Here is a 17,017-nt window from a genome sequence, read left to right as displayed (position 1 = left end):
GGAAATTTACGCAATTAGATAAAGAGAGAAGAAAGAAAGAGGAGGATGATCGAACTCGAAGAAAACATAAAAAGAAAATGGAAGAAAAAGAAGTGCCATTATCAAATTAAGATAATTATCTTAATTTTGAGAAGAAGAGTTAGAAGATCTATTACATAAAACGTCCTCGATTATAACATACATGGCATATAATAATGATGTATGTTACATGTATATACATACATATATATATATATATATCCTATATGATATATACACATATATAAATATATCTCTACTTGCTGGAAATATGATCTGGTAATCTACAACGCTCTCATGATATATTTCTGACACGCGGACTACACGCGAGGGTGTTTAATTCAATGTAAAATTAAAATCATTCCCCCAACACCCTCAGCATGCTCAGGAACCTTATCATCGCCCTTCCATCGTCGTTCAGTATGAGTCTCTCTCTCTCTCTCTCTCTCTCTCTCTCTCTCTGTCTATCTATCTATCTATCTTCTGAAGATACGCAGGAAATGGGGTGTTTAATGTTAGGTGGCCGAGTCTGACCCCTTGGTTCTACACGTTGTCGATAGAGAGTCCAAGAGGAGCGACAAAATGGTTCAAGAGAGTAAGGGAGAGAGAGAGAGAGACGTAGGTAAAACACGGTTCCCCCCTTTTTGAACAAATTGACGTGTCCGAGGAAGTGATGGAAGGATGGTACAATGTGCTCGAACGTTTTACAAGCGAACCAATGGGTTCTATATTAAACTAGAGCTGAGCACGTCCGAGCTTGACCGAGCGACGTTGGTGTGTTCGTTCAGAGTCGTCTGGGGTTGTCCCTCGATCACTTTATTTCTCTGAACCTTTTTTAATCGGGACACCTCTGGTGGAACGTCAACAACGTCTTTCGTTGAAGTTTCTCGATGATCTCGATGTTGAACGAGTGATTGAAACTGAGACTTAAACGAACGGAGACTTGTTTCGATATAAAATTAAATTTCAAGATCCATGTCCTGAAGATTCGAATACGGTCTCGAGAACTTTCAGTTCGAGGGACGAAAAAGATTGAAAACAGAGAAAACGTAGGATTTGTTGTATTACGACGTCGTCGAACCGTTGACATCGATATCAACAACAATAAAGAGGAATTACTTCGAAGGGAATTTAATTTAGATAGATATAATTGGAGTGATCGATAAGAGGATTCTATTAATCTCGATCATGATCAAAGGAACCATTCTCTTGCTTCTTTACGCATGCTGCGATATAGGTAAGTCAAATCATTCGCTGATCTTTATTTTATTTGCCCAAGTTTGTCCGATATTATTTATTTCAACACTTTCTCAGTTACATTGATTCGTTTTAAAACGAGTTTCTTGATGATATGATTTAAATATTTTGTTTATAAAACTCGGTAGACACTATTTATCAAATGTGTTAATTGAAAAACAGTTTGAATATGTGGCGGATGTAGCCTGTTAAAATTGATATTGGCAGAGATAATTAATTCGTACGGGACACGTTATAATCATTTCGATCATTCGAAATTTTTTAAGAATATTTTGAAACGATAGTTCTTATTGTAGCTTTGGCAGCACAATGTGGGAAGGTATGGTTGACGGTCTCTTCCTTATGGAGACCAATCGCTGCCAGTGATAAAGTCGTCGATGCCGAATTAGAAGTTAATTGGGAATTGGACTGTCCTACGAGTACAGAATACCCAGATACCATCAAGGTGTTCACTGCTGACCCAGTGCATAGTAATAAGTTTTGTTTGCTTCTTTTGCAGATTGTACGACATAACATGATCAATTGCTTATTTACTTGTTTCTTTATATGTTTATTTTCACGAACTAAAAATCAATGAGATATTCTAGAATCAATTATTTTTCTCTTTTTTCATTGCATCTTTCTTTCTCTTCTTCTTATTATTCCGAATGAGCGAATCAGACGTATGATATCACGGTCGACGCGATCACGGTCACTATTATTTTCCAGACAAAACCATCAGACCTAAATTGATCTTGTCCCCGTTGGAACATCCAAGAGGATATTATCGGACCAATATTACGGTAGGTCGACCTCCATTACCAGGTGGATGGGATACTCGAGATGGTGCTACACTTCCTGGTCCACATTGCTTGAAATATCACGTTGCTCTTTACAAGGATGGTAATCTCTTCATGAGCTCTTGTTTACGAATTTGGCCAACTTGGATGTATGACTTGAGGTACACACACACAGACATATATATATATATATATATATATATCGACTAATCATTAATTCATATTCTTATACGTGCATTATTATTTTTATAAAAACGAAGAAGACAACTTGGAAGATTACCAATCGGCAGCCTGATGATACCCGGGACACACAACTCAGGTTGTTACAAACACGGTGATTTGACTAGAAGAGACGTTTTTCAACGTTATTTGCTAACTCAGGATCGCAACGTTTGGACACAATTGGTACATGGCATACGTTATCTCGATATCAGAGTCGGTTATTATCCTTCCAGACCAAACGCTACAGCACCCGGTGAGGAAAGTAACAGCATCAACAGGTTTTGGGTGAATCACGATGTAATAAGAATCACACCGCTTTCGGCAATCATCAAGGACGTTCGTAACTTTCTAGACGTTGCCAGGGGAGAAGTTGTTATCATGGATTTTCACAGGTGAAGATATCGAGGAATATAATATCGTTTGATCTCTATCGATATGATATTAACAAAGTGATCTATCTTATATCTTAGATTTCCTGTTGGTTTTGAGGGTAGACCGAGTAGACATCGTAGATTGGCAACGATTTTACATCGAGAATTTGGTGACTTGATTTTGAAACCTGATAGAGGTGTCGTTGGTCTTGGACCAACTCTCAATGATATTTGGACCGGTGGTGGACGATTGATCATTTGCTATGGTGACAAACATACGGTGAATGGTAATACCGTTAGTAATTAGACATGAATCGTTTGTTATATGTCCATTTGAATTAGGTATCAATAAAAGGGTTTGATTGTCTTGAATATTATCAGGTTACGAATGGCTCTGGCCGTCTTTGTCTCAAGCCTGGGGTAATCAGCAAACAGTGGAAGGTTTATTTAAATATTTGGACGATGTGATAATGGGTCCTAAAAGATCTAGGAATAGTCCAAATCCATTATGGGCTGTCATGGCAGAACTGACACCGTATCCATTGGATATTATCTTCAAACCGTCCGGTGGATTACGACAAATGGCCGACGCAGTAAATAGAAATCTGACGGTGAGATTTCAAGAGAAATGGTGGAAGGAAACGAACATCGTAGCTACCGATTTCTTCCTTGGAAATAATCTAATAGATGTTTCTATACAATCGAACATCAAGAAAAGTAATATCGCTCAGTGGCGTTTATGATATGTTTTAAGGTATACATATCAAGAAATTTCAAACGTCCGTTATAATCTCGAAATCACAGGATTATCTTCATCGTATTCTATCGAAGAAAAAAATCTCTTCGTTAGCAACAATATCGTTGATATCGAGATAACGTTGTACAGTAATAAGTTTTAAATCATTAATCGCAACCTTTGTGAAATAATTTATCCTTGGTTGAGATTTAATCGTGTGATAATCCTGATCATGTTCTGATCGGATTTTGTGTATATTGAAGAAAACGAAAACAAAAACAAAACAAAAAAGAAATCACGTTATTTAATTCACGTTATTATTCTCGAATACTTGAACGAACAGCCAATGAAAATTATGGAAAAAAAAAAAGAAAAGAAAAAAAAAAAAGAATGTAAGCTGTATTTATCAATCCAATTGTCAGAATAAAAATGTAATGTCTGTCGAAGATTTTATTTTGATTTTAACGTAGTATTAAAAAAATGTTATTAAATTTTCTAAGAAAATTAAAATCGACATTAACACATTATTGACAGGTTACAATGCATGCATGTAACTTATATAATTATTAAAGTATAAAATTATATAAATCGTTATTATAATTATTGTTTATTGTCTTGGATAATGGTTCTACTTAATTTTGTAATATCAATTTAAACAAATTTTTAATATTACTTTTATAATAATTTTAATTCGATTATGAATACAGTGGGTGAAACACAATACTTTTTGCAATTAATAAACGGTCAATAATGTGTTAAATATATCTATAAATTTCAAACATTATATATATATATATACACACACGCACACGCGCACATATTTATATATATATATATATATCTATTTTGGATATAATAATCAGTCACGACAATCTATTATAAGGTATGATAGATCTTAAATAATACTTGTAGATCTATAGATCTATACAAAAGTATGTTCATCTTTAATACATCCGTATCTTGTTTGCTTAATTTATGATATTACTAATTTTGTTCAAAATTTTTAATAATTTCAATAACTACCTTAATTATAAATATACTGCCGGTAAAAATATATTATTACTTTTTTTTTTTTTTTTTTTTTTTTTAAACATACAACAGAGCCAATATCAATAATTTGTTATAAGATATGATAAATCTTAAACATACCTATAGATCTACAGATCTATTCAAAAGTGTGTTAACTTTAATATGTGTACCTGTTTCTTAGAAAATCGATTTCAAACACAGAAGGAGTTAGCCAGTCGGATAATCGGTTGTCATTTGACTCTCAAATAGAATCTGAGCGAGGTTTCTCCTCGCAACTAGATCGTCTCCCGTGGAGTTCAACAGTTCGTCGTCATTCGGCTTGAAGTGAAAACGTAAGGAGAAAGAGGATCCTATCTGTCTGTCTCCTTCCCTTTCTCTTTCTTCTCTCTTTCTTTTACGTGCATGAAACACGATGCTATATAACGCGAATCCAATCGAAGAGGAACAAGGAGAGAAACTTTGGACGATATACGCATGGTGGGCTAGCGTTCTTATTTTGAAGATGATGTCCTTGACTTGGATCACAGGACGAGTTCGTGTTGCCAAACAGGTAAGATCTTTCTACGAATAAACGAAAGTTCTTTTAAAACTTCCCTATGATTAACGACCTTGTAATTAATCTGGACAATATTTTTAAGTAATTCATATTCTTTTATATATATATATATTTTTTGTATATAATATAATTATAGAAATATTTATATCATATTTTATTTTATATTATATTTTATATGAAAAATATAATACACACACACACACATTTTGATTGGCTAAAAATGTTAATTTTTTTTATATACAATATTATATATGATCTTTTCAATATATATTTAAATACTTTTATTTAATTATTTTTCTACATGTAAATCTGATTTATTTTAATTTTGTATTTTGTTATATTTTTATTTGCGAATTAAGAATAATCTCTAATATGATACTAGTTTCAAAATAATCGTTCCATCGACAAAGCTAAAAGTTCATAAATATATTTTTAAATTTTCACAAATCCGTATAAATTCAATTAACAACACGTTTAGTTTCAATTAACATGATCTTCGAAGTCTAGAGAGTTCATTACCCTACTTATGTATATATATATATATATATATATATATATATATATACTTCTTAACATTTCGATAAGATACTAATTAAATTAATACGATTATTATTTATAGATTTTATTTTTTTGTTTATATAAATATATATAATTGTATACAAGTAAAATATTATTATTTGATAACAGGTGATACATAGCGAAGAGGATAGAATGTGGATGAAAGGAAGTCAAGTGATCATATGCCCAAACGGTGGTGGACATCCGGCAGTGGATCGTATCAGGAGTGCTCATTACAATGATCTAGCGATCGTTTTACCTTACCTCTTGATCGTACCGATTTGGTTGAATACCTCGCCATGTTTTTTTCCAGCGAGAACGATCATGCTAATGTTTGCTATCAGTAATATGTTATCGACTTTAATGCATTTGGAAGTAATCGAGGCACCTAATTTTTGTCAAATCGTTTCCCATGCCTGTTGTATCGCCATTTTGGTGTACATTTGTCTATCTTGTATGGTACGATATTTACATATCATTTAAAAATTCTATACTTCTTTCATTAGGTTCTTTATGAATCGTATGATGTTTTCAGCGACGCATGCTCTGTCTGTATCTTTCTTTCTATCTCTTTCTTTCTGATCTCTTTCTCTCGATGACTAACAATTGTAAGATAATTTAATGTAATAATATCACCCATCTGAGTCATATCGCATTCGTGCAGAGTGACAATTTGTATACCAATTTTTTTATTAGTTTATTCTTAATAAAATTATAGTTGAAACAGCATAGTTGTTGTATTGTTAAATAATTTATTTTTTCTTATTTTTTATAAGTGCCTAAATATATATATATATATATATATATATAAATATTTGTTGTATATAATTTTCATATATATCTTCTGTATAGATTTTCTATTTTAATTTACATCCTATTATCACATCTATATATATATATATATATATATATATATATATATATATATATATATAGGCGATATATATTTCAAATCTTATTTTCATCCATGTTGGAAAAAAAAATCGAAAATAAAAGCACAAAGGAATTTGTAAGGAAATTATTTGAAAATAATTTATTTCTATTTATATATATATATATATATATATATATATATACGTGTATATATATATATTTATTTATATTTTTTATGTTTAAATTTAATATTTTTATAGTATATGAATCTTACTTCAGAAGAAATTCATATGCTTCGATCGGTATATAAAAAAAAAAAAAGGAAAAAAAAAAAAATTTCTTATTGATTATTATCGTCATGCCTTTAAATCAAGTTTTTTTTTTATTTCGATTGCTCGATCGAAAGAAACGGAATAAAGATTACTAGGAATCGATTCTAAACTGACGCGTGTATTAAAAGAACAGTCGTTGAGAAGTGCACTGTAACGTCGTATTTCATCGAAAAGGCATTCATTAAAAGTCATCAAACGCTATACTACAGTTGCTATTCTATGCACTGTAAAAGTTGTATATCACGGTGCGAACGTTACTGATCTAATTTTATATAAAATGTTGCGACAATAGAGAACATTATATAAATGTGTATTCATCAAGTGTAAGTTCTTATATATTTTTGATTTTATTTTATTACGTGCATGTGAGTGAATAGCTTATCGGTATTCGATAGATAAAGAGAAAGAGAGAGAGAGAAAGAGAAAGAGATAATGTTTGATTTGTTGATTGATTGCCGGTATCAAACGTGTTTTGAATTATATATTTGTAAACATTTATTTGGAATCATTTACAACTGTCTCTTTGATTTATATATTCTTATTTCTAAAATAGCATTGAGTAATAAAGAGTTCTATAAAAATTTTGCAAATATATATTTCTAATGGAATCTTATCGCGGTTTTAATATCGTGATTGGAATCAATGATTTTATTGATTATGTATACGATATAAATTGTTTTCTATGTTAGTTTATATGTAGAGGTTATGATAGTGTGAATTAATAAGAGTAAAGTCCGCAAGTCCCCTTTATGTGATATACCTCTGACGTTACCATTGTGTGATATTCTTTTTGTCATATATTAGTATTAGATCATCGATGCTCTTACCAGTTTAATATGTAAATATCCAAGCTATAGTATCTATAAAGGAAGATAATCTATTACGATTTAAATTTTTGCTTCTAACAAAAAAAATGGAGATACAAAAAAGAACTGCTAAAAGAAGATCTTTCAGGAGTATCATGCATCGCATACCAGAACGTATATCGGAAAGAGTAGAGCGGTTTTTTTATATGTAAGTTCAAAGCTCATTGAGTATTCGTAGCACGATGTAGTATTACAAAGCCTGGTTAGAATGAATGATGAGTACACAACTGAAACATTATTTTATTTGCGCTTCTTTTAGTTTAGGATCAAGAATAGCTCTACGACCACAGAGATGGTTAATAGGAAGCGTTATGATTATCTTATTTTGTCTTGGTGGATTATATTGGTTTCGACAAGAGAAAAGTCCATTAAAACTTTGGATTCCTCCTAACTCTGATTTTGTACATGACACAGAATGGTTTTTATCTAATTTCGGAGAAGGACAAAGAGTACAGAATATAATTTTGACAGGAGACGATGTTCTGCAGCCAGAAATACTCGTCAAGGTATCAATATATTTTCTATGAAGTTTAAATAACTTTTTTGTATTATTTAAAATATTCATACGTTGACATTTGTTTCAGTTGAATGAAATTACAAAACAAGTGATATTGATCGAAGTTCCTGCTAAACGTACATTCATTTCATGGACAGATGTGTGCTTAAAGTAAGTAATTATATACATGTATCAAAAAAACTGTGAACAATAATAATTGTTTTGTCTTGTTGATAGAGTACCTTCTATAACATCTCATATTCGAAAGACAAGGAGTACAGATCCTTTGGAAGATGACTTTTTTGAAGAAGAACCTGCGGTAAAATTAAATGAAACAGAATTCGAACCAGCGGTTCACGCAGATACTAAATTATATTGTAGTATATATGAAAGTTTACCAAGAGCTTGTTTTGTACATAGTATTCTTGATATTTGGGAATATGACAGCGATCAGATCGAGAAACAAACCAAACAAGATATCATTACGAAGATAAATACTATTAAAGTCAGTCCTACGCTTGGTCATCCTATGAATTTCACTGATCTCTTAGGCGAAATTACGAGAGACGAAAATGGCAGAATCGTGTCAGCCAAAGCAATCAAAACACAGTTCATGGTGCGCGTGAATTTTTCCAATATAGACATGGATACATTTGGAAATGATGCTGGAACAGCTGATTGGGTAAGGTAAGTCTCTATTAAATTTTTAACATATGTATGTTGCATTTTTGTATCTGTGTAATAGAAAGAAATATAGTATATTTTCATGTTTTGTAAAATATTCCTAGATAAATAATATTTTACATGAAATATCTGTTTTACAGCAATATACTTTTAATTACAATAATGGTAATCTAAAGGAAACATTCTTTGAAAAGAATTATTTATTTTGGGGCTCACTTGATTATATTGTATTATGTATTTAAAATGCGAAAAACGTTTTTCAAGAAGATAAGCTTAACAATGAAATTCCAATGATTGTTTGAAAAAGTTACTTAATCTTTTTTATTATTAATCGTTTAAACAACACTATATTATTTTAATAATTAATTCATCCAATCATCCAATACCATATTACAGTATATTCAGCTGAAAATAGTAGAATAAAAAAGCTACAAACCAGCAATGAGTCGAGAGGTGATTAGAATAAATTTTTTAGTACCTTGCACATAAAAACTACGATTACATAAAATTATATATCAGATATGCATATTCATTCGTAACTTACGATCTCTACTTTATTACTGGTTGTAAGAAATTAATAATAAAGTGTAAGTAGAGAGATAATCATTCTCAATGATAATTTATTCAGGCAACAGAAGAAGCATTGAAATGGGAATTGGGATTTCTGCGTACTTTAGAAGAAGCTTCCACAGAATTGAAAAATTGGAACAAGGATAATTATCCGAATGAAACATTGGGATTATTTTACGAAGCAGGTAGAAGTTTTGGAGACATCAGTTCGTCGACCTTGTTTCAAGATATAGACAAACTAGCGATAGGAATATTGTTGATGTTTTTTTACGTTCAATTCATTCTTTCTAATTTCAACTGGGTAGAATGGAGGGTAATTATGATGCTTCTGTACATTGCTACTTATAAGAAATATTTATAAACATAGTATATACATACATACATATATATATATATATATATATATATGTGTATACTATTTCTATATTTTATTTTTAAATAGTTTTGTCTAACCGCAACTGGATTACTTTGCGTTGGTGGTGCCTTCATAATATCCATAGGTATATGTTCCGTAATTGGAATTCCTTACGGTCCAGTACATACGTCCTTACCATTTATGCTACTGGGCCTTGGAGTAGACGATTTATTCGTAATGATGGCGTCTTGGGAGCAAATACATTCGTTCGAAGAAAACAGAAAAAAAATATTACATGAAAGGATAGGTCTTACGTTGGGTCACGCGGGTTCTGCCATTTGCATAACATCGTTTACCGATGTCGTCGCATTTATTATCGGTGCGTCGACGGTACGTGTTTAATACTTTTTTAATATACTTACATTTTAATTACATGATAATCATATTTTAATGTTATAACGATTTAACAATAAATCAATATAACATTTAAATATCATTTAACTTTCAGATATTACCGTCCCTTCAATCATTTTGCATCTACGCAGCGGTCGGAGTTCTCGTAACGTTTTTATTGCAAATTACATTTTTCGTTGCTTTTTTTACCTTGGATGCAAAACGAATCGAAGAAAAAAGGAACGGTATAATACCGTGTATTGTTCATGAAAATCATGTTACGAAAATTGTCGATCCCAACAAAGCATTATCCACGAAATTAATAGATCGTTTGTATTCAAAGGTCGTTTTAACTTTACCCGGCAAATTTATTATAATATTGATCACGATAATAACAGCATCAGCGGGTTCTGTTGGTTCGTATCGATTGGAACAATGGTTTGATCCAATATGGTTTTTACCAAAGGGTACACATTTGAACGATTATATTGCCGCGAGGCATCAATATTTTTCGCAAAAGGGTCACAGTGCTTACGTATTTATCGGTAACATCGATTATCCATCTGAATTCTCTAAGATAATGACGCTAACGTCTAACTTGAAGAATTTATCATCAGTAGAGAAAATCGAATCTTGGCCAGATCATTTTGCAAATTTCGTTAAGAAATTTTATCAAGCAGGTAAGTCTGGAGAATATTTAATTTTTAATTATTTTTTTTCTTTTTTCACAACGATTTTCTCAAATATGATAGTTGCGATAAACATTTTTTCTTTTTTTTTTTTTTTTTTAGATTTAACGAAGGACGATATAAAACAGGAAGATTTTCAACGATATTTATCGAAATTTCTCTTCAGTCGAGCGGGTGGAAAATATCAAATGAATTTTCGTTTCAACGGAAAACTCAAATGTGGGGAGAACGCGCCACCAATTTTAATCGCTACTATAGAATTTTTCTTTAGAAAATTTTCCGGCCCACACGAATGGATCCCAGCGATGGATGATACTAAAAAAATAGCAAGAGAAACTGGAATCGATGGATTCGTTACGATTTGGAGTAAAATGTTTAGCACATGGGTGACCGATAAATTAATCGCGCAGGAAGTCCTACGGAATATTATTTTAGCTCTAATATGTGTAATGGCTACTACAGCGATATTGATAGCAGAACCACAAACATGTTTTTGGATTTTGTTGTGCGTACTTTTAACGCTACTCAATGTATGTGGATTCATGTATTTTTGGGGTTTGACGATCGACATAGTCTCTTGCATAGGTGAGAGTCTCCTATTAATCCTTCGTTGCATTTTTAATTGAATTTATACATTGAATTGACGAGTACTTGAATTCCGTTCGTTTCTTAACATTTTAAACAGGTCTCGAGTTAGCGGTTGGTTTGAGCGTAGATTATGCGGCACACATAGCACATGCTTTTCTAAATGCATCGTCACAGGAAAAGAAAAAGGATCAAGATCGTAAGATAAGAGCATTGATCGCAGTTAAACACATCGGAGCTGCTGTAGCCTATGGTGCAGGATCAACTTTGTTAGCACTCTCGATGTTGGCTTTTTCGGACGCCTATGTGTTTCGTGCATTTTTCAAAATATTCTTCTTGGTAATATTATTTGGTCTTTGGCACGGTTTATTTCTCTTACCCGTTGTATTGAGTACAGTTGGTCCACGGAGTCTTCGACGTAATAACGAACGACCATCGCGCGATTTTGATAATTTAACGACGGCAACAACGGACGAAGAAGTAGATAAACCGTTGAACAAGGAAACGGAAAATTGAAATTATATGTACTTTATCTCATCTATTGAGATTTGATTTTTGTGGGCGTGGGCGTGGGCGTGGGCGGGCGTGTATGCGCGTTTTCACAAAGATTAAAGAACGAAAAAAAGAAAATCGAAAGCTCTCGCTCTGCGCCATTTTTTTTTTTCTTTATCAATAATATTTATTTTTGGTTCAATAAACATACAAAATTATTACACTATTCGTACTATTAATCACACATTTATACAAAAATAATAATAATAATAATAATAATAATAATAATAATAAAAATAATAATTAATAATAATAATAAAAGTCGGATAACTTAAAAACGGCATTATTTATAATATATTTATATAATATATTAAGATATTAATAAAAAAACAAGTACAAAATAATATTGTAGCAAGGATTGATATAGAGATTTATTATTTTTAATAATTATCGATCGGAAAAGGAACATGACTATTATAAACGTAACGTAATCTCGTGTTCTTCTTGTTGGATGCGTTCTTTTCTTTTCGTTTCTTTTCCTTTCCTTTCCTTTCCTTTCCTTTCTTTCTTTCTTTCTTTTTTTTTCTTCCTCTTGCTTTTCTCAATATGTATAATCGTAATTAATGTTTATGACGTAAAAATGAGCGACGAGGGAGCGGACCATGGATGCGATCATTGTCCTCCCTCCGCTGTCTCTCTCAGTCTTGCACAGTCTAAAAACATTCGTACGATTCTCTTTCATCATTTTTCTATATCCTATTCTATTCTCTATCTCTTTCTCTTTTCTTACTTCTCTCTCTTTCTCTCTCTTCCTCTCTCTTTCACCTTAATCATCGATGCAATCAATTCGTTCCTTATTTTTCTTTTTCTTACCTCTAATCTCTGCATATTTGCAGAAATAGATTTTTCAAGGACAAATATAAGTCAAAGAGAAATAATATATAGAGAGAAAGAGAGAGAGAGAGAAAAATAGAGATAGAGAAGAAAGGATATAGATTTCACAGATATACAACACAGGCGTACACACATTAAGAAACACCGAAAACACTCGGATAGGCGCACACATTTGTAAATTCAATTCGTGCATTCGCATCGGCATAAAATTTCACACGCAACACAACCAACACACGCGGGGTAGTTGAACCGTCGTCATCCCAAATATTATGGAAAATGATGGAATGGTTGATTGGTGAGGATAAGGGATGGTTGATGGGGTAGAAGGTAGAAGTGTGTAAGTCTAGAGGGATGTCGACGGCAAAGCCACACGCATAGAATGATACGACGATATATACCCAGTCACGCGCGCGCACGCAAGCAGACGTACACGCACACGTTCATATACTATACATACACACCGACAGATCTCCTTATCTCTTACAAAGTGTGGGGATCCGTACATTTCATAATTAACGAGGAACCATCGATGATACAATGATAATATTTTATTTAGCCAAAAACGTGCCAATCTGGGACTGGGAATTTTAATGAATTGTTGGAAAAAGGGCTCGGATAGAAGGGAGTAAGAATAGAAAGTGACGAAAGAAAGGGCGTGTCACGTGATACAAATGATATAATGCGAGGTAAAACAGAAAGAGAGAGAGAGAGAGAGAGAGAGAGAGAGAGATAGAGACGGAGAGAGAGAGAGAGAGAGAGAAAGAATCGAAATGGATAATGTCATCGAGGAGATGATACAAAAACGCGATGCCGTAATTATTACAAGAAAGATCGAAGAGTTTGATGGTCTCGAGAGAAGGGGAGGGGTCAGAGGGCGTCCTCTATTCGTCAGGATAAACGGCGTTTTTTTTTCTTTTCTTTCTCTCTTTTTTTCTTTTTTTCTCTTTTTTTTCTCTTTTTTTTTTCTTTTTTTTTTTTTTGAAAAGGATTCATACATCCCGGTTATATCGTATAATACCATCACCATCTGGGAAAGACGCTCAGGGCAACAGACAGAGACATTTTTCGACATAGAAACTATACTACCGACTATAATACGTTATGTCTATATAAAAAGTGTCTGACTTTACGTACAATATGTATGTACTACTTACGTGCAATACATATGTATGCATGTAACGTATGTATGTACGTAGCGTTTAAACTCTTCCTTCAATAAAATTCTTTAATATTCGTTCGTTCCCCTTTTATCGTTCATCTTTCATCTCTCTTTATTCGGTTAGACGCTATCCGCCATCTTTTTTTTCTTTCCTTTTGATTCTCTTCTTCTTTTTTCCCTTATCTCTCTCCTCTCTCTCTCTCTCTCTCTCTCAACTTTTTGACTTTCTCCTTCTTCTCAATCATCTTCCCTACATTTTCTCTTTTATCTTTTTTCCCTGTTCTCTCCTTTATTTATAAGATAAAACGCTATGTAGTCTTTATTAGTCAAAAGCTTATGCCCAAAAATCTACCAGAGGCACTTTGGGTATATATTAGTACCATTTTGAAGTCGACGTGTGCGCGAGGGAAGATATACGCCCTTCTTCTTCTTCTTTTTTTTTTCTTTTTTCAATTCTCCCCCTCTTAATCCTCCCCTTCACGAATCCCCACCTCTATCTCTTTCTTCTTCCGCCCCATCATCTTTACAGATATACTCATGATATTTCACGGGGTAACGATAATGATTGAGAACGAGCTAAGGGATTAAAGCATGATTTGAATTTTCCCCTTCTTCTTCCCTTTCTCTTTCTTTCTTTCTCTCTTTTTTTCTTGCTTACGTTTTTGTCATGATTCGAAGAAAATTGTAAAAATAATATTTAAAAAATTCCGATATTAAACCTTTACACTTAATTATCACGCGAATCAATTATCAATTGATAATAATAAGACAGTGATATGTAAATGATATAAAAAATAATATGATCGTTGAAATTAAACGACGTTAGATGATTCATCGTTATTATATAGATATTTTATTATTTTATATAGACGCCATATTTGTCGAGTGTAAAGGGTTAACACGATTAATATATTCCTTTTGCGACTAATACCATTTCTCTCTCTCTCTCTCTCTCTCTCCTTCTCTCTTTCTCTATCTGTGTATCTCTATTTTTTTTTTGTATTTATCTATTCCCTTTATTAGTAATTCATCGTCTTTTTCCATTTGTAAATCTCGCGATATTATCAGCGTCTTTATTCGAGACTTATTCGTCCGCCATTATTAAAATATTCGTTCTCGCCAGTTTTCGTCCTACCACGACAATTCTTTTTAATTTTGCTCTTTTATTTTTATTTGTTTCGTTTTGTTTTCTTTTCTTTATTTATTTTTACCCTGTCTGGCCTTGCCCCATTTTTGTCATACGTCTTAATTCATTTCTCTATTTTCTCTCTCTCTCTCTCCCTCTCTCTCTTACTCCTCCTCTCTCCAAGCAGTTTTTCACGTGACACCGAACTACCCCAATATTTCCTGCGTCTTTTTTTAAATCATTCGTTTATATAAGTACATATGTACGTGTGTATATGTATATGTATACATATATACTTTTTCATATACATATACATATATACTTTTTCTTACCTTTCCGTCACGATCATTTATCTAATCCAAATCTGTTTGTTCTTTTGTCAATGATTTTTTTAATTATCCATGTTTTTTCCTTCCTCTCTCTTTCTTTTCTTTTTTTTTTTTAATTTTTATTTTTTTAATTATTACCTTGCCCTTCCCATCAATACTCTTTTTTCGACCCAATAATATATGTATTATTTTTTTCTTCACGGGACAACAACTGCACATTGAATTGACGCACAGGACGCGCACCCACCCATTATCACTTTCTTGATATCACGCACGAGGAACATACACGAACGAACATATACACAGAGACACAAACACACAGACACACAACACACAACATACACGCTGAACACACACGCATATATCCAAAGGAGAACATCGGACAATCTCCACCAACATTTTTATCTCGTCCGATCGCATTGTCACGAGTTTGCCGAGAAGAGACACAAATCGGTGTCCATATTATACATTTATTAAAAATAATATAAATTACAATACGTCAAGGGTCTGTCGGGGGCTGGGGGTGGGTGAGAAATCGTTATTGGGGAAGCGGGAGAAGGGGGTAACTTTGGTAGCGTGAACTTTTCGGTCAAATCGATTAAAAAATTGTGCTTCGACATTTTTCTTTTTACTCGCCATTTTCGCACGACGCTATACTTACTCTGACTAACAGTCATCATAATTATCATCATCATTATCATTATCATCATCGTCATCATCATTATCATTATCATCGACATCATTATCATCATTATTATTATTATTATGGCGGACATTTTGAATCTTACGAAGAGAAAGTAACGCCGGCTTTCTTTATAATTTTTTCTTATTTTCTGTTCTTTTCTTTTTTCTTCTTCATGATTTCGAGAGTGAACGTATTATATGTATATATGTACTTATATATATATACACACACAAATAATATATGTATATATATATCACGCTCGTCAAACGTCGCCCATTGCGATCGATTCATTCATATATGGTCGCTCGTATTTTTTATAATAGATACGACTCTTTCTCTTTATTCTCTTTCAAACTTTTCCTCTCGCTCTCTCTTTCTCTCTCTCTCTTTCTTACAAACACACGCACATATATACGTACCACCACATTCTCTCGCTCTTTCGCTCTCACACCGATATTAGCTACATCCACAGAGTTTAATATTACGCTTTTTTTTTTTTTTTCTTTTTTTTTAATTAATGATTATCAATTCATATCAATTCAATATCAATGTATTACAATCAGACAATACTCAACAGTGATCGTTATTCATTATATATTACAATAATTAAGAGTGACAACAACATGACGACGGAGGCGTTGAAGCATTACAAGGGGGTGGGAGTGGGGAGTAGGAATAATAGACGAGGGTAGGAACAGAGGAAGGCTGTTGGTGTTGATTTGGGTAGAATATAAAGGGGAATGAAGATTTGGATGAATGGATGGATTAATGGATGGATATGGATTTAGGGGGGAGGGGGAGGGGTAGAGGTGTGCTAAGTAGCACGACGCGATCCAAAATGGAGTGGGAGATGAAAGAGAGAAAACGTTGACGCTTTTTTTAACGGCGAGGAAACATATATGTATGAGCGATTTATGAGAGAGAGAGAGAGAGAGAGAGAGAGAGAGAGAGAGAGAGAGAGAG

The 17,017-nt window shown here is 32.8% G+C and overlaps 3 protein-coding genes across 7 annotated transcripts; all 3 read left to right on the top strand.

The window, feature by feature from the left end:
• Window positions 1–236: 236 nt before the first annotated feature.
• Window positions 237–12,640, top strand: LOC122638028 (NPC1-like intracellular cholesterol transporter 1). 3 transcript variants are annotated; one of them, XM_043830634.1, is made up of 10 exons: window positions 237–636; window positions 7,133–7,745; window positions 7,857–8,103; window positions 8,182–8,264; window positions 8,331–8,775; window positions 9,406–9,660; window positions 9,790–10,092; window positions 10,211–10,775; window positions 10,887–11,369; window positions 11,470–12,640. In XM_043830634.1, exons 2-10 carry the CDS (start codon window positions 7,645–7,647, stop codon window positions 11,883–11,885), a joined length of 2,898 nt encoding a protein of 965 aa, XP_043686569.1. In that variant the 5' UTR covers window positions 237–636; window positions 7,133–7,644; the 3' UTR covers window positions 11,886–12,640. The 3 variants fall into 3 exon arrangements, with proteins under 3 accessions (XP_043686569.1, XP_043686570.1, XP_043686571.1); XM_043830635.1 differs by lacking the exon at window positions 237–636 and adding an exon at window positions 6,793–7,052 and having other exon boundaries at window positions 7,536–7,745; XM_043830636.1 differs by lacking the exon at window positions 237–636 and having other exon boundaries at window positions 6,795–7,745; window positions 7,862–8,103.
• Window positions 751–3,666, top strand: LOC122638032 (PI-PLC X domain-containing protein 1-like). Of its 3 annotated transcripts, none has more exons than XM_043830648.1 (6): window positions 751–1,255; window positions 1,572–1,745; window positions 1,984–2,215; window positions 2,315–2,668; window positions 2,747–2,942; window positions 3,029–3,249. In XM_043830648.1, exons 1-6 carry the CDS (start codon window positions 1,207–1,209, stop codon window positions 3,113–3,115), a joined length of 1,092 nt encoding a protein of 363 aa, XP_043686583.1. In that variant the 5' UTR covers window positions 751–1,206; the 3' UTR covers window positions 3,116–3,249. The 3 variants fall into 3 exon arrangements, with proteins under 3 accessions (XP_043686583.1, XP_043686582.1, XP_043686581.1); XM_043830646.1 differs by having other exon boundaries at window positions 768–1,255; window positions 2,747–2,934; window positions 3,029–3,666; XM_043830647.1 differs by lacking the exon at window positions 1,572–1,745 and having other exon boundaries at window positions 766–1,255; window positions 2,747–2,934; window positions 3,029–3,666.
• On the top strand, window positions 4,482–6,255 carry LOC122638034. Its single transcript, XM_043830650.1, has 2 exons — window positions 4,482–4,962; window positions 5,656–6,255. The coding sequence occupies exons 1-2, from the start codon at window positions 4,825–4,827 to the stop codon at window positions 6,007–6,009; spliced, it is 492 nt and encodes a 163-aa protein (XP_043686585.1). The 5' UTR covers window positions 4,482–4,824; the 3' UTR covers window positions 6,010–6,255.
• Window positions 12,641–17,017: the final 4,377 nt, after the last annotated feature.

This window comes from Vespula pensylvanica, chromosome 2, assembly GCF_014466175.1.
Source record: "Vespula pensylvanica isolate Volc-1 chromosome 2, ASM1446617v1, whole genome shotgun sequence".
NCBI classification, from domain to species: domain Eukaryota; kingdom Metazoa; phylum Arthropoda; class Insecta; order Hymenoptera; family Vespidae; genus Vespula; species Vespula pensylvanica.
Note: the sequence above shows the minus strand (reverse complement) of the source record. Positions and strands in the feature narration are given on the sequence as shown.